Source organism: Typopeltis vanoorti, chromosome 2 (genome assembly GCF_054136105.1).
Source record: "Typopeltis vanoorti isolate ZY-2024b chromosome 2, IOZ_Tvanoo_1.0, whole genome shotgun sequence".
NCBI classification, from domain to species: domain Eukaryota; kingdom Metazoa; phylum Arthropoda; class Arachnida; order Uropygi; family Thelyphonidae; genus Typopeltis; species Typopeltis vanoorti.
In genome coordinates, this window is record NC_143550.1 from 114,548,708 (window position 1) to 114,575,497 (window position 26,790).

Genomic DNA, 26,790 nt, shown 5'->3' on the forward strand with positions numbered 1-26,790 from the left:
AATCTCCAAAGTTTGATTCCTGTTCTCAAACTCTTTCATTTTTTTCTTCAATAATATTTGTGTATTTTAGTCTACAGTTCACATCTGAGAGCTGCTCAACTTTTATTCACTTTAAAACTTTCTTACATGTCATTCTTTTCAATATGAAATTCAATTTTATCCTGCTCAAGACTAAATAGTGATCACTTCCGATTTCGAATCCTCTGTACACTCTGGTGTCCTGCACCAGGGAGAAAACATCACTATCAACAATAACATAGTCAATGAGACTTTTCTTATTCCTAGCCTCTTCTCTCCATGTGAATTTGTGCACATTTTTATGTTGGAACATGGTGTTAGTAATAACCAGTCCATGTCCTGAGCAGAAATCCAACAGATATTTGCCATTATTATTAGCTTTGCTCTTTTCTCCAAAGTTTCCCAAAATATTTTTGTATGTCTGACAATCACTTCCTACTCTGCTATTTACATCCCCAACAAGGACCAACTTTTCTTTTTTCATTGTGTCGGTAGCTTTCTCTAGAGCCTCAAAAAATTCCTCCACTTCTACCTTAGTAGAACCTTCTGTGGGACCATAGGCACAAATAAGTCTCATTGTCCAGCTCCCCATTCTCATATTTGCCCACATTACTTTACTTGAGACTAACAGCCATTCAAGAAGATTAGCCTCGTATTTTGTGTCGAATACTATGGCTACTCCTTCTTTTCCTTGATTGTCATTGCCTGAATATAACATTTTGTATTTATTGCTCAGAGAGATCTCACCAGTTTTTGTCTTTTTTGTTTCATTCACCCCTTATTATGTCGATCTGGTACTTATCTAATTTCTCAGCTAGCTCCATTTCTTTGCCATTCAGGTTTCTTACGTTGATAGTACCGATCTTTAACTCTGGTGATATTGAGTTGGGGTTTGTTTTCAGATTTGTTCCAGTAGCTGACTTTTCGCTGTTTGTCCTGGTTCCCTGGCGAAAACAACGGGGGCCTTGTTTAACTGGGCGATGCCCCAGCCGGCATGAAATTTTGTCATGTTGTACCATCATTTTTTATTTTGGTTTAACCAATAAGAATACAATTTGGTCGGCTAAATCCCAAATTGCCAGCCCATCCTTGTTCGTTCAGTATCTAAGTAGATACCCAACAGGGTGCACCACGAGAAGGTGAGGATTGGACATTAGGTCAAAAGCCCTGGTCGGTTCTCTGCATTCCTTTAAAGGCTATGTGGAGGTCTCCTCTCAGTTATACAGCTTTGACCCTTAAGTACCCCTGATGAATTATTCTATATTAATTAATTATATGTAAACACATCTGCATTGTTTCTATTCTTGAAGAAGATATAAGCAGTTATATGAAATATCTAGCTTGTGATAAATCTTTTGACTTCAGAAAAAGACCTACAATAATAATGATGATCATAATAACATAAAGATGATTACACTAACCTCTTGCAAAATCTACTAATCTGAAAAGCTGCAAGTCGGGGAAGAATTATAAGCAAAATCTGTTGAATATGGATACTTCTACTATTTTTGTATCTTAATACTTGCTGACATACCTAGAAAAACAAAGAAGATATAATGCACAAAACAAAATATTACTGTATGTGTCCATCTTTTTCTCTCCAACAATTTTTACTGTTATTTAAACACAATACACAAATGTGAAAAAAAAAATCAAATTTATAATTTAATGTATAGCAATTCAGTATTACCATACGACTCATAAATAATTGCTGAAAAGCCCACATAATATATATATATATATATATATATATTGTTTAAGTAATGTCTTGCTAATTTTCAGAAAACTTTCAATAGGATACATAAAACTTATGTGGATGTATTGAGGTATGTACATAAAACTTCAGTTGTAAGTAACAGTTCCCTCAAATCATATACTAAAAGAAACAAAAATGCTAAGAAAGTGAGAGTTCATAATTTGATGAATACTGAACGTATTCATCAAATTATGACATAGTTTAAAAATTATCTAAGAGCATTTTATTCCTATAGAAGAAGAAAGAAACCAAGAACAGTAGGTAAGAAAACTTTACAGACATTTTAAACTGCCACAGGATTCAGTCATATGTGTGTGACTACTTTGAGAAACAATTTGTAGTGCTAGAAGACTATAATTATGATAATAGCACTGGACTATGTGTGAATAGAAAAACTGCAGTTCTCTTAAAATATGTGTTCCCATCAATTTTAAGTTCTTCCAACCTGTTAATGCACATATCCGTAAAGCATGCTGCCTACTAAAAAAAAAACTATGAACTAAAAAAAAAGATAAGATATTAGAAAAAAAAGATGAGAAAAAAAAGTCCATAAGCTAGGAAACTTGTAAATAAAAATAAAGACTATATAAATACAAATTGTTGTACTTATTCAAGTATACATGCAAGTGATACTACTTGAACACTGCGTTACTCTGTAATCATTAATTTTTCAATAATAATAAAAATCAATCTTTGTGAACAAAGAGACTCCAAGTATAAGTTTGGAGAACTTTCATTTAAAGACCTGGAAACAATTCCAAAATCTTTTATAATTATAAGTTGCCAGCTTGGAGACAGACCAAAAAATAAAATTACACCATATAATCAATGTTTTGAACAGCTTTTAAAGAAAAGCTCCTTGTCATATGCCTTTTCTAGATCTACAAAACTTGCAGATTCTTGTTTCTTTTCATGATTTTTACCACTACTTCTATTAAAATAAAAATAATCCTGATAATCCCTGTTTAGTCTGCACCCAGCTTGTCCTTCTTCAGATTCTCCTTCACAGTTTAAAAACTCATTCTTCTATAATCCTCACATCCAGTTTTGTTCCCCCCCCCCTTTTTTTATGTGACTTCCATCTTCAATTTTACCTTCAACTTTGGGCATAAATTAGGGATGCATAGTATACAATACATAAGTGCAATAAGAGGCACTCATGCATAAAACAGATTGAAATTGCCTCTAAGTTGATATTTAGGTTGAAATCCTGCTTAAGGATGCAAGGTTTTTTTTTTCTTTTAATGAAGGTGAATTAAATGGAACAAGCATCATATGGAAGTGGAAAGCATTTTCTCCAAAGAAATGCTTCATTCTTTATTCCAGATAATACACAAACTGGCCAAAGAGCACATGCACACAACTGACATACAGACAACAGCCCATACAGACTACAGATAAGTTAAACCATGCATTAATCAGATTTGTATGAAATCAGCTAGCAAAATTTATTTTCAGTAGTGATGAGAAATTCTTAAAAATAAATTTTTTTTTTCTAAAGTAAGTTTTTAACATGTTCAAAGGATTAAAAATGTCACTTACTAAGTCAAACTTATCAATCATTAGCAGCTTGCATGTGTTACTTTCATACAAAGGAAATCTGCGGCTCAAGGGCATTGTTCCAGGATATGTTCCAAGTGCTTTATGGTAGCGAACAACAGAAGAAAGTATCACACTTCGTTGATTTCCTGGCTGATGATGTTGATGGAGTTGATGCAAGGCTCGAAAGCTACGAGTTAAAGAGCCCATACCCAATTCTTTCAAGAACTGTATGCGATGTGCAGATACTTCATGGGTTACTTGCTGTTGAATAAGTTCTTCTAGGTCCTGACGTATCCGCTGAAATTACAAAAGTAACAACAAATTTTTACAAAACATATACATAATTCACCTAATTTACTTATGAAAATCCAAAAAAATTTTAAAAAATATGGATTGGAAAAATGGAGGAATTATAGGAAATGGGAAAGAACTAAATAACCTAAAATTTGCTGATGACACTGTTCTTTAGGAAACTCTGTAAAAAAATTCCACAAATGATCAATGAACTGAATGCAGGAAGTAAAAAGAAAGGATTAAATATAAACCAAGACAAAACAAAAATAACATATAATAAATACATCTCCAAAAAGCCAGTACATATAGAACACCAGGAAATTGATATAGTAGCCTTTTCCCAAAAGTTATCCAACTTGGTAGGATAATCTTTGGGAAAGACAATAAATACTCAAAAGAAAGATGCCATGCCTTAAAAGGAAAATATTCAATAGCTGCATACTTCCAATCATGACATATGGAATTGAAACACACTGACTAAAAAATTGACCAGCAAGTCGAGGATTATCCAAAGAAATTTGGAAAAATCATTACTCCATATTGCCATAGAAAGAAAGAAAGATAGAAAGTGAAATATTTGGGTCAGAGCTTGGACATGAGAGACATATTAAAAGATCTGAATAGCAATAGGCAGTTCATATTGCAAGAAGTAACATTTAAAAATGGATAAAATTGGTATCTGAAAGGTATTTCAGAGACAGAAAGATGATGATTTATAGTTTTAATGGTACAAGGACAGCAAAGGTCATACGGTGCCATATTAAGAGTTATAGCAGTACACAAGGTAAAACAATCAAAAACATCCATGGCTGCAGTGGGATTTGAACCCGTGACCTGTTGGTTGGAGAGTAGGTATGCTAACCATTCGGTCAATTCGAAATTAGCACTGAAGGCTAAAGATAATCCGAAATAGTTCTTTTGATATGATGTAAGTAAAAGAAAGAATGATTTTAATGAATGCTGATGGCAGGGAGGTAAACAAATCAGTCAAAATAGTAGAATTACTAAGTGAACACTTTGCAAGAGTATGTTACCTAGGTGATTATATTGCATGAACAAGAGAACCAAAGGCTTATATGAGAGGTGAGGTAAATGAAATGGAGATACATAGCATATTACAGAACTTTAATGCGAATACAGGTGGGATTGGATGGTATACTAGCATGAGTTTTATGTAAAGCAGCCAGAAAATTGTCAGTGCCCTTGACCATATTGTTTAATCTGAGTCTCAGCTCTGAGTTAGTCATGGTGGTGGTGGGGGGGAATAGTTCCACTGCACTAAGGAGGCTCCAAGACTGATGAAACAAATTACCGATTGATCAGCATATCAGGAGTTGTTGTCAAAGTATTGGAGAAGTTGGTTAAGAGCAAGAGCAAAATACAGGAATGGGTAGATTGAAATGGGATACTGTATAGGGAGGCAAGCATGGTTTTGAGAAGGGTAGGTCATGCCTCAGTAACTTGCTCACGTTTTATAATATGATGATAGTTGAGTTGGATAAAGGTAATGGATTTACAGTGATACTGCTGGGCTTTGCAAAGGCCTTTGACAAGGTACCACATGAAATTCTAATCAGTAAACTGCAGCATGTGGGGATGAATATAGGGCTGGTGAGATGGATAGAAGGGTGGTTGATGGAGAGATAGAGTAGTTTATTCAGGAGAAGAGTCAAAAGAAGGCTAGGACTAGTGGGGGTGCTGCAGGGTTCTGTTCTTGGACCACTACTGTTTGATTTGTACATTAATGAAAGGATCTGAGAGGAACTGTTCAGTTATTTGCCGATGATGCAAAGTTGGGTAGAGCAATAGTTAATACAAATGTCAAAATTTTGCACGATGATTTAGATAGATTGGCAGACTGGGCAAAGGATAATGGATATCGGTTTAATGTGACAAAGTTTCAAGTTATGCATTTTGGGGTAAAAGGATTACTAACTGTATACCACATTGGTGGACTGTACACCATGAAACTGACAAGGCCAGAGATTTAGGAGAGTTAGTGGATATGGAGAACTTCTGGATGCCGTGGGATGAAGACAATTAAGTGGTTTCGCTTAAAAGAGGAGAGTGTGAGGAATCGTTTTAGGGAGAGGGTGTTAGAGAGGATTTCGGATGGACTGGAAAGTGTACAGGATTGGTGGAAACATAATTCAAAAGTAATCCTGAGCTGTGCAATCGAGGTGCTTGGTGAGACATCTGGAAAGTTTAGAGAGCAGAGGAGGGTTGGTGGTGGAATAATGATGTACAAGTGGCAGTGACAGCTAAGAGGAAGGCAAAGCAGAAGTGGGATGAGTCAAGAGTGGAAGAGGACAGAGAGGTGTACAAAGAGAGAAAGCAAGAAGCCAAGAGAGTTGTGGTACAGGCGAAGGCCATGGCATATCAAGACCTGTATGATCAATTAGAAACAAAGGAAGGACAGAGAAAAATTTACCAACTAGCGAAATGTAGAAATAAAGCAGCAAAGGACATCTTACATGTGAGGCAGATCAAAGATGCTGAAGGAAGAGTATTATGGAGGGATGTGGACATAAGAAACAGATGGAAAATATACTTTGAGGGACTTTTGAATGAGGAAAATGCAAGGACTCTCAGAGGAGATGGGCAGCCTTCTGAGGGGATGGTGCAGAACATCAGTAGAGTGGAAGTGACGGAGGCCATGAAGAGGATGAGGAATGGAAAATCGGTGGGCCCCGACAGAATTCCAGTGGAGGCATGGAAGGCACTGGGGGAAGAGGGAATCGACCTGCTGTGGCACCTGTTCATGAAAGTTTGCCAACAGGAAAATATACCCGAGGAATGGAGGGAGAGTACTCTCGTCCCCATCTACAAGGGTAAAGGGAATGCACAAGACTGTAAAAATTACAGAGGAATAAAGTTGATGTCCCACACAATGAAGATCCTAGAAAGGGTTCTTGATGGTAGATTGAGGAAGGAGGTGGAGATTGCAAAGGAACAATTTGGCTTCATGCCTGGTAGATCAACAACAGATGCTATCTCTGGGTTACGGCAGATGATGGAAAAATATCGAGAAACAAAGGGAGCTACATCTGGTATTTATTGATCTGGAGAAAGCATACGATAGAGTGCCAAGGCAAGAAGTCTGGAGGTGTCTGAGGGAGAAGAAGGTGCCGGAGAAATATGTCAGGTTGGTGCGGGAAATGTACAGAAATGTGAAGACAAGTGTTCGGACCTGTTTGGGACAGACAGAAAGTTTTCAAGTAACAGTTGGCTTGCATCAAGGGTCAGCATTAAGTCCGTTTCTGTTTAATATTGTGATGGAGGTGGTAACAGAGGAGGTGAGAGAAGATGCACCTTGGACAATGTTGTATGCAGATGACATCTTGTTGTGTGTAGATTCAAGAGAAGAAGCGGGAACTAAACTGGAAAGATGGAGAAAAGTACTGGAAGAGAGAGGTATGAGACTGAGCAGAAGTAAGACAGAGTATATGTGTTGCGCAGTGGGCGGCGGCCAGGAGACAGATCTGGAGCTGGAAGGAAATGTCATCAGGAAGGTGAGAGACTTTAGATACTTAGGTTCAACAGTGGAAGAAGATGGAGGAGCTGAGAAGGAAGTGGGATGCAGGATACAAGCAGGTGGGAGGAACTGGAGGGAGATGGCTGGAGTGTTATGCGATAAGAAGGTGCCAATCAATCTGAAAGGCAAAATTTATAGGACAGTAGTGAGGCCAGCTATGACGTATGCTATAGAAACTGTGGCCCTGAGGAAAAATAATATCAGCAGGATGGAAGTAGCAGAGATGAGAATGCTTAGGTGGATGTGCGGTGTGACCAGAAAGAATCGTCTGAAAAATGACTATGTCAGGGGAACAGTGAAAGTTATGAACTTAGGAGCGAAAATACAGGAGGCAAGGTTGAGATGGTTTGGTCATGTGATGAAGAGGGAGGACGAATATGTGGGAAGAAGGGTCGTGCAGATGGATGTGCAAGGAAGGCGGAAGCGTGGGCGGCCAAAGAAGAGATGGAGGGAGCTGGTAGAAGAGGACTTGAAGATGAAGAACTTGGATGTGGTGACAGCCCAAGACAGGAAGGTGTGGAGGAGACTCATTACAAACAGTGACCCCACTTAAGTGGGAGAAGCTGCAGAAGAAGAAGAAGTGGATATGGAGTTTAGGTCACATAGCAAAAGTGGCTAAAGCAGCTCATCGGATTACTTGGTTAGTGAAGAATACTTTGATGAGCAGAGACAAGTAGGTTATTTTTCCTCTTTATTGAATCTTGATAAGATCCAATCTTGACTATTGTGCAAGGATCTAGGTGCTAGAGTTTCTTGATGATGAGGAGGAAGTGGGGAGGACCCAGATGCAAGTGACCAAGATGGCAGCAGGTAATGAACCTTATAGAATGAACTTTACGGGAAAAGGTTGAAGATTTGTGGGTTACAGAAACTGGTTGACAGGCAGAAAAGGGGTGATATGATTGAGATATGCAAATTACTGAGGGGTTTAACAAGATTAATTCAGAGGAAGTTTTTCAGAACAGGTTTTGTGGTGGGAGAACTAGGGACCATCCATGGAAACTGAGTAAGAGTGTAGTTAGCAAGGGTTTTAGAATTGGGTTTTTTGTTTGGAGGGTGGTGAATGAATGGAATAGGTTGCCAGAGTCTGTTGTGGGTGCCATGACTATGAATGAGTTTAAAGCAAAGCACAATATATACATGTTGGATAGTTCTTGACATGATGTTTAGGGCCTCCCTCGATGAGTCTAAGGACTTCTTGGAGTAGCCAGTAATAATAATGATGATAATAATTTAAATCATATTATACACATCTTACAATTATACACACATACCAATTAGCATTATACATATCTGAAAGTGTGTGTGCACTTTGCATTATGGAGTCATTAGCCTCTATATACAAGTAGGCCAGTAGTGAAGATACTTCATGTGGAAACATTGTTTGCTTACACTTGGATAAAGGATTAAACCAAGAATATAATCTCTTGGAATCTTTAATTTATAATATAAACAAGTGAAAAAAAAAACATTGAACAGTACATAATTCTGTGAATTCTCTGACTTAAAGGAATAATACTGAATTGCGCCAACCTCTTTAGGAATTCAATGTGCATGGTATGAAATGTATACATTCAATTAATACATAGCATTTGCATTGGCTAAAAAATAATTTCTTTTTCTTTTAGAGAGATTGTTAATTATTTACATTTGTACTTGATGGGAATCCCTTGATTTTTAGCAATTTTTAGCTTATTTTGCTTATATTTAATCCTAGCTAAGGCCTTCTAAATCAGATCCAGTTCACGTGGTGTCAAGTATAAGCACAAGTCCATATCCACTTTTGCTATCATTTATAGTATTGGGTTTCATTTAATCACTTAATACATATTTAATTTACATTTAATATTTAAGTTACTAGCCTTCATGGTGCCTTACAGATATGAGAGAAGTATAATTAGTGGACCAGAGGTGTACTGATGAATTATTATTAAACAACCTCAATTAGTCTGATAAAACAGCTAATTCGACAAGGCTCTGAAACCAAGGGTGTCAGAAAATCGGTGGTGTACCAGTTATGCATGATAACTCTTTGAAGAGTAATTCTAAGCATTTCCTAGTGCCTTTTGCAATTCCACAATGTTTGCATTATTCTAGGCTAGGAATGGTTACTTACAACAATGCCAGATTGTATTCCTAAGATTAGGAGGAGAAATAAAGTAAGGGGTGACAATGAAGAATGAAATTATGCAGGAGCTTCTGATAAACAATAGGGTATCTCTCAGCAGCATGAGGAGTATAAGGCAAAGGCTATGAGGATGATGAGCAGTGAGGAAGAAGAAACTGGCATATGAAAAGAGGAAATCTCTGTTCTGCTTTACTGCTTTGCTGAAGCAGTAAAGCAGAACAGAGAATAGAGAATTCTACAGTTATGTTGCTAGTAGGAGAAAGATGAATATGTGGAAGACCAACTGAATTTGCAGGAAATGGAACAGGGGTCACATCTACTGAAGATGTGATGGAAATGTTTGGTGTATTTCGTGGGGGAGGGGGAGAAGTAATGTTTAACAATAGGAAGGAGCCAGAAGACTGACAGTGTTTAGAATATTAAGAAACTTTGATGTCAATAAAGCTGTTGGACTGAATGGGATATCACCACCTATGTTATGGAAATGTGCGAAAGAGCTGATAGTGCTCAACTTGCTTGTTCAACATAAGAATTTGGGCAACAAAAACGGTCCCAGAAGAAGAAGTAGTGCCACTGCATAAGAGAGAATCCAAGTCAGTGGTGTCCAACTGTAAGCCAATGTGTATATCAAATAGTGATGAAGACGTTAGATAGGCTGGCTAACGATAGAATATAAAACTGGAGTGATTAGAATGGAAATCAGAGTCGCACTATCAGAGAAGCCTCTATACCTCTTGTTAAATGTATCGAGCAATCATCATTTCATGATATATACAATCAGGAAATGATTAATTGAAGCATTTATAATTAGGTAGATCAGCATGAAAAATTAGCCTAAATTTGCACTGCACCTAAATTACTGACTCAAATTTTGCATATCATAAAACACCCATATACACAAAAAATCTGAATAGACTGAATAACCATCAACAATTTATTTCAAAAATAAAAATAGAGTAATCACTTAATTACCCAACCACAGGGGGAGAGGAATTTGCTAGTCAGAGAAATGAAGGGGGCTGGAATAATTGAGACACAATTACATTGTGCTATATCAGTAGTAGTTGACACACTAATTCATTCCATTCAAGTGTCAGTTAATTGAAGGTTTGTTCATTTGAAGGTCAGATAATTGAGGGATCAATGTAATTGCATTTAAAATAACAGCATTATTTTGCCGAAACACTGTACAGCCTAAAATCTTTATATGCTTCTGCATCACTAATAAGAAAAATAAACGATACTTACCTCACCTTCTATATTACTACATCGCAACAGCTCATTAACAACCAGCAGTGAGCCATGAATTCTGTCATCTCTGTTTACACCTTTCTCTCTCAAAAGAATATCTTCAAACCCTTTAGTAGCTTCTTCATAGCATTGCTATAAATATTACAGAAGTTATATAACAGTTCAGAAAATCATAATTACAGCTTTAAAATAATATATCAGTATTAAGTGTGTGTACACCTACACATACAAAGTATTCACTAATTCAGTGAAATATTCTAGCTTAGCATGAATAATACTAGAATGTATGACCATCTCAACATTATTATAGTAATGCAAAATCAAGTTGGATTGGGTTGTTTTGAGTTACACTAGTGCAATTATGGCATTGAGGCTAGCGTAGCATAGCCATTAATAGTACACATATTCTAGGGCCAGTTTGCCCACTTTGCAAAAAAAAAAAAAAAAATTTAAGTTTTCTGCAGGGGAAGGGAAAGAAGTGCAGGATGCTATGGTGCAAGATGTCTTGTCCAAATTATTAACCATACATTTATTAATGTATGGTTAATAATGGGAAAAAATAAAATTCCAACTAATATAAACTTTAAAAAGGTTATTATTGCACATTATCAGTCCATTAGTGACCAAATTAATATAGTTCTTAAATTTAATATAATAAATAACTTTATAGTGGAGAAATGACAAATAAACAACATGGTATTTAAGAAGCATAGCAACATACTCAAAAATAAAGTTTTTAATATATAGTGGCTGGAACTAAACATCAATTACATTAATCATACTGTCCCTGGTTATCAAAGAGTAGTAGCAACAGTTCCAGCTTTGTTGTTTATCATCTTAGCATCCAATTATTCTTGTCTTCTGAACTAACTTAATCAGATGTCATGTAACTCACTATTTAAACCACCTGAACACAATTACATGGATTTAAACGATACTCTACACACATATTTATTATTATAAATATGTGTGTAGAGTTTAACTAATGAAAGAAAAAAGTCAATTGCTTAAGATATTGAAAGAAGAAAGAACTACTGCACGTTTATGTAAGAAATATAAATAAAAATCGTCACTTGTTTTTTCCAATATTATATAGTGGGAAAGAGGAGAATTTCAGAATTCAACAAACAGCTTAACATGTTTTGTATTACATAAGAAGATTAAACTAAAGCTGCCAGTGGTTCTTAACCTTTGAGCTCACAGAACACTTTCTAATTATAAGAAAAATATGGGGAACATCAAAAGCATTAGGGTCATAAAACTAATAATAAAAATATGCATCGACTTGACTTTTATAAAAAATGGAACTTATTTTAATGCAATACTTGAGCTTGTCGGATTTTGCAGATTTCAGCAATATCAGGTCTAATATATGATATAGCTACCCTCATCTCTTTGTCTCTATTAGTAAGTCTTTCATGATTTTTAGTTTTTATATTGGTAATATTGAGAAACCGAGCTCACATAAATATGATGTTGAAAACTGTAACAAAACTTTCAGTGCCCTTGTGAAGAGAACTGGTATTTGGCTTGGACAAAAATCCAAAATTCCTCAAGAGTTATTTCAAAGAATTTCATTCTTTAGAGTACGATCCATTGACAAGGTAACTAACTTTTCTTCTTCTTGTAAGGAAAATTCACAACTCGATGTATTAATTACACTCAGAACTGTGTCATGTGACTTCTTTCGCTAGCGGAACACTTGTAACCGGTTCACAGAACATAAGTGTTCCGGGAAACACCAGTTAAGAACCACTGCTCTATGCAAATATTATATGAAACCTGATATCAGAAAATATCACTGAGCTGATAAACTGAATTATAACATCCAAATAATATAACAACATAGTAAAATTTAGTCTCGAAATATGACTTATTACTTACCTTATACCACTGGGGTTTTTGGGTCTCTTTGGTTTCTCTTTGTGCAGTTACAACTAAGGCTGCCCTTAATGCAGTTACAGCACCTTCTCGAATCACTGGCTGAAATCAAAAATTTAAACTTAATTTTATTACAAACCATTAGTAATGATTAGTTTCCTTTAATAAATTCCTTTCAATTTATTAAAACATCTTTAAGTTTTCTTTAAAGAAAGTTTAAAATAATATATTCTAGTATTTCTTTGTATAGCAGTTACTAATTATTCTTTTTAAAAAAATGTGTCAGACATATCAGTAAATTTTAAATGTGTTAGCTTTACAAATATGTCTGATATGAAGAGGTTAATCTAACTTCTAAGGCATGAAATACCAGAAAGATACGGTAAGCTTCATTTAAAGACAGCTAGTTTACAAAATAGACTAAAATTTCTTAACTAATATTGCAAAACTAATGCTATTCCTACTTTTAAAGGAAGAAAGAACATTAAATTTTTCACAAGGTACAGGATATATCTAACAGCAAGGAAGGATTTATTAATATGTCAATTATACCATGCCTGGTATAATTGACATATTAATAAATCTTCATTGACATATTCAAGATCTTTAATATGGAATAAAGATCAAATTCAAGATCTTTTAAATTAAAAATCTTGATAATGGCTTAAAAATGTTCTCAAGAAGGATCACTGCAATATCTTTAGCTTCAGTCAAAAGAGCTCATTTCAAATGCAAGCCTTAAACTAATTCAGAAATTTTAATTGTTAGAAAGCAAAGTCAAAACAAAGCTCAATCATTACTCACATCCAGATAAGTGACAAGTTGGTTATAAATTTAACCAACTGACCTCTTACACAAGGTGAATTAAATGTGAAATCAATAGTTCCAATTTGGGTTATTATTATTATTATGCAAAACCTCCAGGGAGTCCAAAGACTCTACAACTACTCTACTCTACACCACTCAATCTGCCAACTACAATGAACCACAACTACCATCATCATCATCTACACCAGTGCCATCTACTGCCCACCACCATCACTATTATTTTCACAGACAATCACAAACATCCATACCACGGCGGGATTCGAACCCACAGCCTTTTGGCTGGAGAGCAGATATGCTAGCCACTCGGCCAACCAGGCCACCACATCATCTAAAAACTATAGGAGTAGAAAAGATATCTCAGAATTAAACACAAATGAAGCCAACAAATACAACAATATCCCATTTCAATCTGCCCATTCCTGTATTTTGCTCTTGACCAATTTCTCCAAAACCCTTTAAGCAACTTAAATGTTTCTATCATATCTCCTCTTTTTCTCCTATCAACCAACTTCTGCAATCCATACACTATCAATCTATCCTCATTCACTTACCTGTGGAATGTTCCCTATGAGGAAACATTCCACAGGTTAGTGAATGAGCTTCCTCATTCACAAGAAACCCATGGAACTGTGCTCAAGTGTGGTCCCCCTGGGTTTCTTGTGAATCCAGATGTGGGCATATCAAGGCCTTATAAAGAAAAATAACTTCCACATCTCTACTAGTAGGAGTAGAAAAGATATCTCAGAATTAAACACAGATGAAGCCAACAAATACAACAATCATGTGTTCTTCAATAGTCAAGTAATCTTATGGGCTACCTTAGCAATATGTCCTCTAAACTTTAAATCTCTATCTAGCACCACCCCTAAATCTCTAGCTTCATCTATTTCCTGGAATACAGTATCACCATCAATGTGATACATGGCTTGTAATCCCAAAATGCATAACTTTACATTTCTCTACATTAAACTGACACCCATTATCTTTTGTCCATACTGACTTATTTAAATAATCTTGCAAGCTCTCCATGCTTGCAACTGAAAGGAAATGAATATTTCCTTTCAGTTATTTCCTATATCATTTAACACTGAACCTTGCAGCACACTGCTAGCACCTGTTTTTACCTAGATTCTGCCCCTCCATATACCACTTTTTGATATCTACGAAGCAGCCACCCTCTTATCCACTTAACTAGTGTCATATCATCCCCATTTGTTATAATTTGCATAACAGAGTTCCATGGGGTATTCTGTCAAATGTCTTTGCAAAATTCAGCAAATTTATCTGATTAGGTCATGCCTTAGTAATTAGATCAACATGGTCAACATTAGGTCAAAATGGCTTCAGAAAGCAATGTTGACCCTTATACAGTATCATATTTTTATCTATCCATTTTGAATTCTCTTGTTGACCAATATTTCTAGTACTTTTATCACCACACATGAGATACTGATGGGTCTATAATTTGCTACACTAGTCATAGAACCGCCTTATGCAAGGGGATTATTTTGTCCTCTTTTCATTCCCTTGAAACTCTACCAGAGCTGAGACTTAAATTAAAGACATAGCCAGTTCCCTTGCACATTTTCACAAAACTCTAGCTGATATTCCATCTAATCCCACTACTATATTTACATTGAGATTCTGCAATATACCAAGAACCTCCAATTCATCCACCTCTGTTCCCACATTAGTGTCTGTCACATATGTTAAAGCAGTAACCTCACTAGGATGATATACCCTGGCAGAGTGGTCACTCAGTAATTTGTACCTCAATTATATTATCTGCTTCTGTCTCCTTGTGACCATCATCACTCATTAAGGTTAATCTTCCATAATCATTCTTCCTCTTACTTGCCACATAATGAAAGAACTCTTTGGGATTTCCTCTGGTCTGCTTGGTTATTCTTCTCATAATCTGATTTTGCCTTCTTGCTATGCTGGTCACCTTTCTTGCCTGAGCCTTGTACTATTCATGAGTCACCTTTCTCTTTATATACCCTCCTCAGCATTTTCTTCTTCTGCAGCTAATGCTTAATGATATTATTCATTCATCTAACTCCTACCTGATTAACCCTTCTTACCTTAGGTATACAATTTAATATCACTTCTTCTAGATGACCCTTACCTATATCCCATGCACTACTAACATCCTTAAAAGCTTCTTCCTAAGTTTGTCGTAATCACCTGCCTTGTAGTTCCACACATATATACTCCCTCCCCCCTCTTCTTGACAGAATATTCCTCATGTTTTACAATTTCTGAAGTGAAGACTGCAAAGTGACCAATCAGAGGCACCTCCAATTGGACACCGTGGTTATGGATAGCTCTTCTGATACTATGACCAGTTCAATACTCTCCCATCCCTAGTCCCCTCCATCACATATTACCTTAAGTAATTATCTCTTAGCAGGTGTATAAATTCTATTTACTTCCTGCCATGTGATCTTTCATCCTTCCAGTCTATATCTCCATAGTTGAAGTCCCCCATAATAATTATTTGACTTGTACTCATACTAATTTGGTGATGCATGGAGTTCCACAGTTCCATCTGTGGAACTCCCTGAGTTGACAATATCATCAGGGAAGTTTACTTATAAAAGCTGTAGAACAGAGGTCAGCAACCTTTTCACTGGCTGGCTTATAACAAAGGATACTTTAGCTTAATTTTGCTGGAGAGGAAGTTGTAAGCTTAAGTACATTCAATACATATTCGTTTTAAATTAATTTGTTAATACAAAATTCCACTTACAAACTTATGTACTTAAAAAAATTTTTTTTTTAATTTTTTTTAAATTAATGTGATATTTCACATTGCAGATATTCTGCTAACTTATTATAATCTGGCACGTAACTGAAATTTCCAGTTTTTAAGCAGTGGCCTAAATGAAAATCATTGAACCATGATCGACACTTGGATTTCAAATACTTCATATTTGAAAAAAGAGATTCACATGAATATGTCGAAGCAGTAAGAATATATTTTAAGTGCACATTTTCTTAATAAAAATCTTTTTCTTTATGTTATCCATTATGGGTTGTAAAAAATATAATATAAATATATAAAATTATTAGAAACACATCAAATAAACAACTGATTGTCACTCACTCTAGACAAGAATTCAGGCTACTAGCCTAGTGCAACAGAAGTGCATAACCCATAACTGGTGATGTGCGGTTCGCATGCACACTAAAAAATTTGAAGGTTGTTCAAAGCTTCAATATCTGACACAGTGGTGGGCACTGAGGTGCTTGCGAGCCCTGCGTTACCGACCCCTGCTGTAGAGTTCCTTGAAAAGTGGTATATTTGTAAACAGTAAAATTACATCAAAGGAAACCATAATTTCAGATTCTTGAAGATGAAGATCTTTCATTTTTTTTCTTTGAAGTTAAAACTATTTTTGATATAAAAGTTTTGGTTTTTCCACTGAAGTTTCGTAGAAGTCTTAAAAGATATTTTGCCAAAATAAGCAGAAGATCCTATGCAATCAACTGTTGGATAACTAGATTTGTGTACCTTAGAAAGACCATTATTACATGGGGAACAAGAATAATGAATCTGCGACTTTTCTATAGCATTAGTGTCTAAGGAATATGCTTGATTTAACAATTAATTCAATTTGCTGAGCTGGCTTTGAGTAGGATCTCTCTCATTTATACTATAAGTGGATTTATCTTGCAGCAAAACATTGAGACTTCAATAAAGGTCGAAACCAGTCTGGGTAGTGACCCTTCCCAAAATGCATAGTATTATACCTGTCCGTAAGGATATGCGTTTTGTATTAAGGGATACTAAGGCAAGTGATATGAAATCATTAGCCTCTATATACCAGTTGCCAAGTCGTGAAGTTACTTCACGTACAAACTTTGTTTGCCTACACTTGGATAAAGGATTAAACCAAGAATATAATTTCTTGGCATCTTTAATTTATAGCAAAACATTAAGTTTGCAATTGTAGTGATCTGTGATGGTATACATTGTAATAATAAAGTCTGAGAAAGGAAATGCAACGGTACTCATGGATACAACTGACTACAATTACAAGCTTGTTTTACTGCCTTTTGAATGGGATCCAACTCATGAACTTCATAACTGCACTAATAATCTCCTGAGAACCACTACGGAATTGCCTAGAAATTTAAGATTAACCTTTATTTCACTTCATCCTCTCATCCCCTGATTATATGGTGTCTAAAATACATAACGAAAACACTTCACTAAGACCATCATAGAAGGCATTGATTCTTCCACATACAAGCTTTGAAACATTTGGTCAAAGTTTTAATTAGTTTCATAGACTCAACCATCTTCTTTCTCAAGAATTTTTAATACTTTTTTTTCAACTGGTAAAGACATGCAGCTTCAAAAATATGAAACTATGGAAAGTTTTGGTTATTTCCCTCTATATTAATGTGCCTACAGAAGTGGTTTTAATTCTTTTAAAAGATAAGTTGTCACAAAAAAAGTTGTGTCGCTCATGACCCATTGCATACATTCTGGTTACTTTCTTTTTAAAAATACTATTCACAAACAGAACTTCAGCTTGGCTATGGTTAATCAATTACCTCCTATATTAGCAAATTTATATTTAGAAACCTTACAAGAAAAAGCAGCCAATTCCTTCCCATTAAAGCCAAAGTTATGATAAAGGTATATTAATGGTGTTTTCTTAATTTGGAGTTGTGGACCAAATTCTTTAGAGGATTTTCTGAACAATCTCAACACGTGAGAATACAGTTTACCTCAGAATGGAAGTTAACAGTTCTCTCCTGTTCCTAGATGCCAAACTCACTTGCATATCAAACAAATGGCATATCTCTATTTATAGAAAACTCACATATACCAACAGACACCTTGATGCACAATTTCATCACTATCTGCCTCATAAGCTTGGCATCATTTCTGCATTTGGTAAACATACTCAATCCCTTCTCAGTGAAGACGAGATTACCAAAGAACTACATTTTCTTCTTACAACCTTTCAGAAAAACAGCCATCCTATGCAGACTATTTGTAAGCTAATAATCCACCTACTCACTGTACTGATGTAAAAGGCTTTAAATCTATACCATATATCAGCTCTGTTTCACCAAAGTTGGCTAAAATTTTCAAGAAATTTAAAAGCTGCACTTGTTTTACTCATCTATCCAAACTCCATTCCTTACTCAGTACACCTAAACCAAATCATGAGAGCCTGAAGTATCCAGGAGTTTATCGTCTTTGGTGCAATTGAAGGTGATAGTAGTGGCTGCTACTACTACTACTATCAAAATTTTCAAGAAATTTAAAAGCTGCACTTCTTTTACTCCTCTATCCAAACTCCATTCCTTATTCAGTACACCTAAACCAAATCATGAGAGCCTAAAGTATCCAGGAGTTTATAGTCTTTGGAGCAACTGAAGGTGATAGTAGTGGCTACTATCACCTTTAACATAATTACCTTGTACAGCAATGCACTTAAGATAGACAATGTCGTCATTGTTCAAAACATTTCTGGAAGTCATCTTCCAGAAATGTTTTTGGATATTGACAAGCTGCAGTAATGTGCACACTCTACCACAGCTTGTCAACTACTAGCTGGATTGTTTTGATATGATTCAAGGCAATAGCACAGATATGTCCAATCATGCATAGTCACATGGTTCTGTCTGACTGCTCACAATATCCATGATAATATGAGGCCATTCTAGGAATTTAAGTGTCACACCTTGTAGTCTCATACAATTTGTGAATTCCATCTTTACATTCATGTCTATCCTTTAGGTGAAATCATCATCATCAAATTCCTGCCATGTACCCTCAAGGGGTGTACAGGATATGATAGTACTACATGAAAAAAATTACATCATTATTAATTTCCTATCTACAATTTTCCTCCAAATCAGACTGTCACTTGTCAAGACTCCAATATTATCAGATCTTATATTTCTATCGTCTAAGGCACTTTGTACTGTATCAATCCACCTATATCTTGGTCTTCCTCTGGGTCGTTTTCCTGCCAACCTGGCAGAGAACACTTGTTTTGCTAATCTTTCCTCGCCCATTCTGTTTAAATGACCATACCACCTGAGTTTAGCTCTGCTAACGCATTCCTGGATGCTGACAATGTCAAGTTCTTTCCTAATATCCTCGTTATTAATATGATATTGCCATTGATGCCATCTGTTCACACATATAATCTTTCTCAGGACTCTCATATCTGTGGTCTCTAGTCTTTGGTCAAGTGTTTTACTTCTGACCCAGCTCTCAGATCCATAAGTTAAAACTGGTTTGAACACTGTCTTATATACAGATAATTTAGTGTTCCAACTAATTTCTCTCTTATTCCATTTGAATTTATTCAATTGACTTCCCACCATACCAGCTTTGCTGATTCTGTTGTCTATTTCTATATTTAATTTACCATCTTCAGTAAAAATCGTGCCTAAATAGCTGAAATGTTTTACTTGTTGGAACAAGTAAAACATTTCAGCTATCAGGTTCTCCATTCACAACACACTTGACATTTTCAATGATTCTGCCTATTTTCATTGTCTTTGTCTTTTTATTGCTGACCTTCATACCATATCTATTACAACAGCTATTCAATTTAGTCAGAGAATCTTGCAGACTTGTAGCAGATTTATTTAGAAGTATAACATCATCTGCATAAAGCAAAGAGCTGACATAAACATCTCCAATTTTGATATCAGGTTTAAAACCACTTTCCTTCATAATGTGATCCATATAGATAATGAATAACAGAGGGGATAATGTATATCCTTGTCTCACACCAGATTTAACATTAAACCATCTTCCTGTACTTCCTTCAATTCTAACTGCTGACTTACAACTCAAATAAAGACTAAGTATTGCTTGATATAATGCCCCATTCACACCATATAACTGCAGCGTATTGAATAGCTTCTCTCTTGGCACCTTGTCATATGCCTTTTCCAGATCAACAAAACTTAAATACAGATCTTTGTTATATTCCCATGCTTTCTCGCCTATTTGTCGTAAAGTGAAGATCTGATCCTGACAGCCTCTATTTGGCCTGAATCCAGCTTGTTCTTCACCAAGCTTTTCTTCCACAATTCTTCTCGACCGTTTCTCAAGTATACTTGCATACATCTTGCCAGGAACACTCAGTAGGGAAATACCTCTGTAATTCTCACATGCAGTTTTATTTCCCTTTTTATATATGGGTACTATGAGAGCTCTACTCCAATCATCAGGAATTCGTCCCTCTGTCCAGGCTTTCTGAACTATGCAGTGCAGCCACTGTAAGACTCTGGGCGAATTGCTGAAGTATGCTGCCTTTCCACATTTCAAGCCTTTGATGGCTTTTTCTACTTCAAGTATGGATATGTATTCCTGACTGCATGCCTGGGCAGTGTTTTTTACCACTGTGCCGTCATCACTGCTTGTTTCATTTAGCAGTTTTTCAAAGTAATTACTCCATACTTCAAGGATATCTTTTACTCCCGTTTTCATGTCACCTTTATCATCTCTAATTCCTTTTACAGCACTCTTTCCTCCATTCTAAAGCTTCTTCAACAAGCTCCAGAATACTTTGCCACCTTCTTGATATTTATTTTCTATATTCTTGCCAAAGTCCTCCCATGACTTTTGTTTAGCTAGTTTTACCCACTGCTTAGCTTTCTTACATTTGTCTCTGTATTCTGTAAGAGCAAAAGCTGACTTATTTGCCAGGAACTTTTGATATGCTTTCTTCTTTTTCTTCACTGCCTCTTTAACTTCCTGTGTCCACCAGGGGTTTCTGATTTTTTTATCCTTGCACACAACCTCCCCACATGTTTTACCCACTGCTTAGCTTTCTTACATTTGTCTCTGTATTCTGTAAGAGCAAAAGCTGACTTATTTGCCAGGAACTTTTGATATGCTTTCTTCTTTTTCTTCACTGCCTCTTTAACTTCCTGTGTCCACCAGGGGTTTCTGATTTTTTTATCCTTGCACACAACCTCCCCACATGCCTCTCTGGCAGAATCAATCAATGTTTTCTTCAGAGTTTGCCACTGAATCTCCAAGGTTTGATTCCTGTTCTCAAACTCTTTCATTTTCTTTTCAATAATCTTTCTGTATTTTAGTCTACAGTTCACATCTGAGAGCTGCTCAACTTTTATTCGCTTTAAAACTTTCTTACATGTCATTCTTTTCAATATGAAATTCAATTTTATCCTGCTCAAGACTAAATAGTGATCACTTCCAATTTCAAATCCTCTATCCACTGTGGTGTCCTGCACCAGGGAGAAAACATCACTATCAACAATAACATAGTCAATGAGACTTTTCTTATTCCTAGCCTCTTCTCTCCATGTGAATTTGTGCACATTTTTATGTTGGAACATGGTGTTAGTAATAACCAGTCCATGTCCTGAGCAGAAATCCAACAGATATTTGCTATTATTATTAGCTTTGCTCTTTTCTCGAAAGTTTCCCAAAATATTTTTGTATGTCTCACAATTATTTCCTACTCTGCTATTTAGATCCCCAACAAGGACCAACTTTTCATTTTTCATTGTGTCAGTTGCTTTTTCTAAAGCCTCAAAAAATTCCTCCACTTCTACCTTAGTAGAACCTTCTGTGGGACCATAGGCACAAATAAGTCTCATTGTCCAGTTCCCCATTCTCATATTTGCCCACATTACTCTACTTGAGACTGCCTGCCATTCAAGATTAGCCTCATATTTTGTGTTGAATACTATGGCTACTCCTTCTTTTCCTTGATTGTCATTGCCTGAATATAACATTTTGTATTTATTGCTCAGAAAGATCTCACCACTTTTGGTCTTTTTTGTTTCAGTCACCCCTATTATGTCGATGTGGTACTTATCTAATTCCTCAGCTAGCTCCATTTCTTTGCCATTCAGGCTTCTTATGTTGATAGTACTGATCTTTAACTCTGGCGATATTGAGTTGGGGTTTATTTTCAGATTTGTTCCAGTAGCTGACTTTTCGCTGTTCGCCCTGGTTCCCTGACGAAAATGGGGGTCTTGTTTAACCGGGCGACACCCCAGCCGGCATGAAATTTTGTCATGTTGTACCATCATTCTATATGTTGGTTTAACCAATAAGAAAATTTGGTCGGCTAAATCCCAAATTGCCAGCCCATCCTCGTCCGTTCAGTATCCAAGTAGATACCCAACAGGGTGCACCACGAGAAGGTGAGGATTGGACATTAGGTCAGAAGCCCTGGTCGGTTCTCTGCATTCCTTTAAAGGCTATGTGGAGGTCTCCTCTCAGTTATACAGCTTTGACCCTTAAGCACCCCAAAGGTGAAATTCAAACATAAAAAAAAAGATGTTGACATAGTGACATATAAAAAGAACCAGCAGTCTTTTATGTCAATTCCACCCATGAAAGTTTATAATCTACAGCACATTTAGTATCAAAGATAGGCTTAAGGGGTAGATAATCTGGAAACTCCACTCTAAAGAAGAAATAGAATATTTATACCACTTCAGTCCCCCAATAAGTGGTATGGCAGAATCACACTGAGCAATAAAAATTGTCTATCACTTAAAGACTTTCACAAAACATCACACACACACACACACACACACACACACACACACAGTGGAATGTAAGCCAACAGCATTTGGAAAGCAAAGATGCTATCTATTTAACTAATCTTCTCAAAAAGGACACTGGATCAGCATAACGTTTCCTAATGTTAAATCATTTGTAAAATAAGCCACATCAAAAGAACAGAACCCCACAGCACACCACTTATTACCTTATATCTTTACATTTGTACTTTTTTTTTTTTTTTTTAATCTGATATCCAATCTCTTATTCAATGTACCAAAATCTGGAATTTACAGAATTGCAACTGCCCAGTAACTACTTACTAAACCTGCACCAAAATATAAACTTTAGTGACATATGCTGTGAATATATAAATGAATGAAAAACTGACTATAGATGAAGCTTTCTTTCAGATCGAGTAGTGGCATAACTTATAAATTAGTATTTATTTTACAAGATAAGATGAAATAATTGAACAATACATGGAAATCATGTCAAAACAAATATTTTCAACAACAGCTAACTACATACCTTTGGATCTTTAACTGCATTAAATATGCAATCAAAAAATTGCTGTACTTGCTGAAAGAAGAAAGTTGGAGTGGAAACTGCCAGTTCTCGCAAAACTATAACCTATAAAAATAAACAAAATTAAAATCTCCACATGTGATTTATGAAGTCATAAATAACCAACTTCTACTAAATACACTACAAACATAAACATAAATTCTTAGATAGTGACCTATTCAAGACAATAACTGAACTTGCTGTTTTTGGCATACTGTACACTGGACTATCGCAAACATAATTTTGTATTTCCTAACTTTGCCATTAAAATAGACCAAAAAAAATGGAGCAACTTGACAAATTTTAATAAGAGATTGTAAGTACCACATTTCATGGAAGCCCGAGCCAGAGAAGAATACCGATTCTTCTTTTTCATCAACCAGTCTTGAACTTAAGATTGAAAATTACAGTAATACAACATGCATAAGACTGATATCAGCTAGAAATTTCTTTCAACTATTTATATAAAATGCTATATGAAATTGTTCAGAAAGTAATTTCCAACTGTTGATACTTTATCATTTTCACAAGAGCAATATGATGTTTATGATAAACTTACATCATTCCTTTCATAAACATTCAGTGTTTGTGTCAAAAGGTATGCACAAGTTTGAGAGACTGACCAGTTTTGGGCTTACACACTACAAACATAATTTCATATAATTTTGCCACTACAATGTGTTGGGTTCAGTGGTTGGTCACAGCCAATTAACTTGGTTTCTTAGAAATCTAATTATGCTATGGCAGGACAGTTAATCCTACCTGTATAGTCTGTTATGTTCTGTCCAATGCATACAATTTTTGACTACTTTGTCATGGAGGATAAAAACCCAGAATTTTCAGGAAGAAAACTCTGCTACTCCACCATACAAGAAAGTTAATTCACCTACAGCTGAAAAGTCCTGATAGAGTTACTGCATGTCTTAGATAAGATTCGAATCCACTTCTTTCCAACCAAATGGCATCTTCATTATCAGCTGAGCTATAAAGGCTAAGATCAAATAATTTGACTGAAAAAAAAATTAAAACAATTCTTAATAAATTTTAACAGATATCCTAAATATTATTAAATTCCAGACATTAAACTTCTGTGGTTGGATTTGTCCATGACATTACTTTCAGTATAAACTACAAGGCGAAAAAAACACTAAGTAAAAATTGTCTAAATCAATAACTTTCCCCTCTATGGCATATTTCACGAAAAAATAAAATATTGTGTTGAATTTTTTCTTCTTTTCAGGCCTTTCATGCCACTTTGCCTCCACTAACCATCACATTGAGTGGGATAAGAGCCTTATGCCATACATAGAAGATAACTACCATTCAAGAACCTTTAAAGAAGCAGCTACAGTCGCCCGTAAAACTGAAAACCTAAACAAAAATCAAGGTCTAATTTTACCAGAAATTTGGAAAACTTTTATCAGATCATTAAACATCAAAGAAATGAACTTTCATAACAATTACGTCATGAGCCATAACGAATAAATCACATTAATGAGACACGCACGTTGTCACGCACAATACCAATTTTTTGTATGAATTAGAATCATCAGTTATAACCTAGTCTGTAACCTTCATTTTAGCTTACTAGTTTGTATTCCCTGAAGATGCCAATAGAAAAATTGGTGAAACATGTAGGAGGATAAAATAAAGCTACTTGACAAAGATTATATAAAAAAAGTGTAATAGTCTTATAAATAAAATATTGATTCCTAAAGAAATAAAATAATGATGATTCCTAAAGAAATAAAATAATGATGATTCCTAAAACATAAGCTGTCATATATATAAAGCTGTCATTAAATGATAGTGCACATCATGCTGAGGTTTCAAACACATTACTCATGCTGAGCTGTGCTATGTAATGTCTATAATAACCTACATGCAGTTTCTTTACCTTATATAAAAAATGGATAAAAAATGGACACTAGGCTCTTTAAAAAAATATTGGATTACATATTTCCTTTTCGATTTCTCAAGTAATACCTAGTTTGAATGAAATTTGGTTCCTTATCATGATTTGTGCATTTATTCATAATCTGTTCCTCATTAAGTTTCTTATTACTGTCATTAACAATTTCCGCGTGTCTTTTATGTCTGTAGTATGGGATCGTCTCTTCCAAATTCAATTCATGCTCTGTATTAGCATCACTGTGTTTTGGCTGTTTTGTAATATTTGTGTTCCGTCTGTAATTAGTTCTTCTATGGTAATTCCTTTCCCTTCCCAATATTGCTTCTAGAGAATCTCCTAGGCAGACTAATTTGTCAGGTCTCTTCTTGTACAATTTTAGTCGGTCTGAGTGGACAACTAAAGTTCTCTTCATTCCTGTAGATTCTCTTATTCGAAAGTTGACAGGAGATGTCTTTTCAACAACTTCATAAGGTCCTATTGCACATTTTCCAAACTTTCCTGTTCTCTTGTTACTATGATCTTGTCGCAAAAGTACTAAGCTTCCAGGTTTTAATTCCTTATAGGTTCTTAGTCTATTAGCATACGCTCTAGCCTTTTGTGAGCTGTTTTGACTGGCTTCTGCTACTAGATCATATGCAATTTTGTTTTCAGAGATCATATTGTTAAGATACTGATCAATGTCTGGGAATCCTGAGTTTGCATGCGTGTTCTTGAAGTCACTGGGAAACAGTGGTTCAAAACCATATAAAACTACAGCAGGGGCTTCTTTTATGGCAGCATGCAGGGCTGTCCTACAGGCAAAAAGGGTGTGCGGAAGGAACTTATCCCAATTATACAAGTGATTATCAGCAAGTTTGGATAGGGTTTGTTTCAGCGTACGATTCATCCTTTCACACATTCCATTTCCTTGGGGGTGATAAGGAGTAGTGAAAAGCTTTTTTATCTTCAGTAACTTGCATAATTGAAGCATAACTTCAGCTGTAAAGTTTGAACCTTGATCAGTGAGAAGTGTTTGGGGGGTTCCATATCTTGAAATGATCATCTTGAACAACTTGTCAGCTACGGTTTGCGCAGTTTGATTCTTCATTGCTGTGGCTTCAGGAAACCTAGAGAACATATCTATTACAACAAGTATATACTTGTTTCCTTTAGAGGTAGTAGGGAGTGGACCTATAATGTCCATGGCCAAAGCTTGAAAAGGGCGACTAGGAATAGGGAAAGGTTGAAGAGGAGCCTTTCCTCCATAATTTGATTTTCTTTGACATAGATGACATGAAAACACATAACTTTCAACATCTCGTCTCATTCCCTTCCACACATATCTATTTCTAATTCTCCCCCATGTCCGGAAAAACCCTTGGTGTCCTGCTAGATCAGCATCATGAAAGGTATATAACACCCACGGTATCATGACAGTAGGAACTACTATTTTGTTCTTCCAATTTCCGGTGACATCATGTTTTGCCATCAGGAGACCATCTTCATCCAAAAATAAGGACTGCAAAAATGTGTGTTCCTCCAAGACTCCTTCCCCATTTTTGATTCG

The 26,790-nt window shown here is 35.7% G+C and overlaps 1 protein-coding gene across 7 annotated transcripts in view; it reads right to left on the reverse strand.

The window, feature by feature from the left end:
• mTor (serine/threonine-protein kinase Tor) overlaps nt 1–26,790 on the reverse strand; it is an 816,233-nt gene that overhangs the window by 726,512 nt on the left and 62,931 nt on the right. For all 7 annotated transcript variants that reach the window (XM_090412780.1, XM_090412800.1, XM_090412771.1 and 4 more), the window contains 5 exons: nt 23,297–23,398; nt 12,409–12,507; nt 10,522–10,656; nt 3,317–3,613; nt 1,440–1,552 (listed from right to left, as the gene is read on the reverse strand). In XM_090412780.1, coding sequence (XP_090268906.1) covers nt 1,440–1,552; nt 3,317–3,613; nt 10,522–10,656; nt 12,409–12,507; nt 23,297–23,398 — 746 coding nt within the window. The remainder of the gene's footprint in view (nt 1–1,439; nt 1,553–3,316; nt 3,614–10,521; nt 10,657–12,408; nt 12,508–23,296; nt 23,399–26,790) is intronic.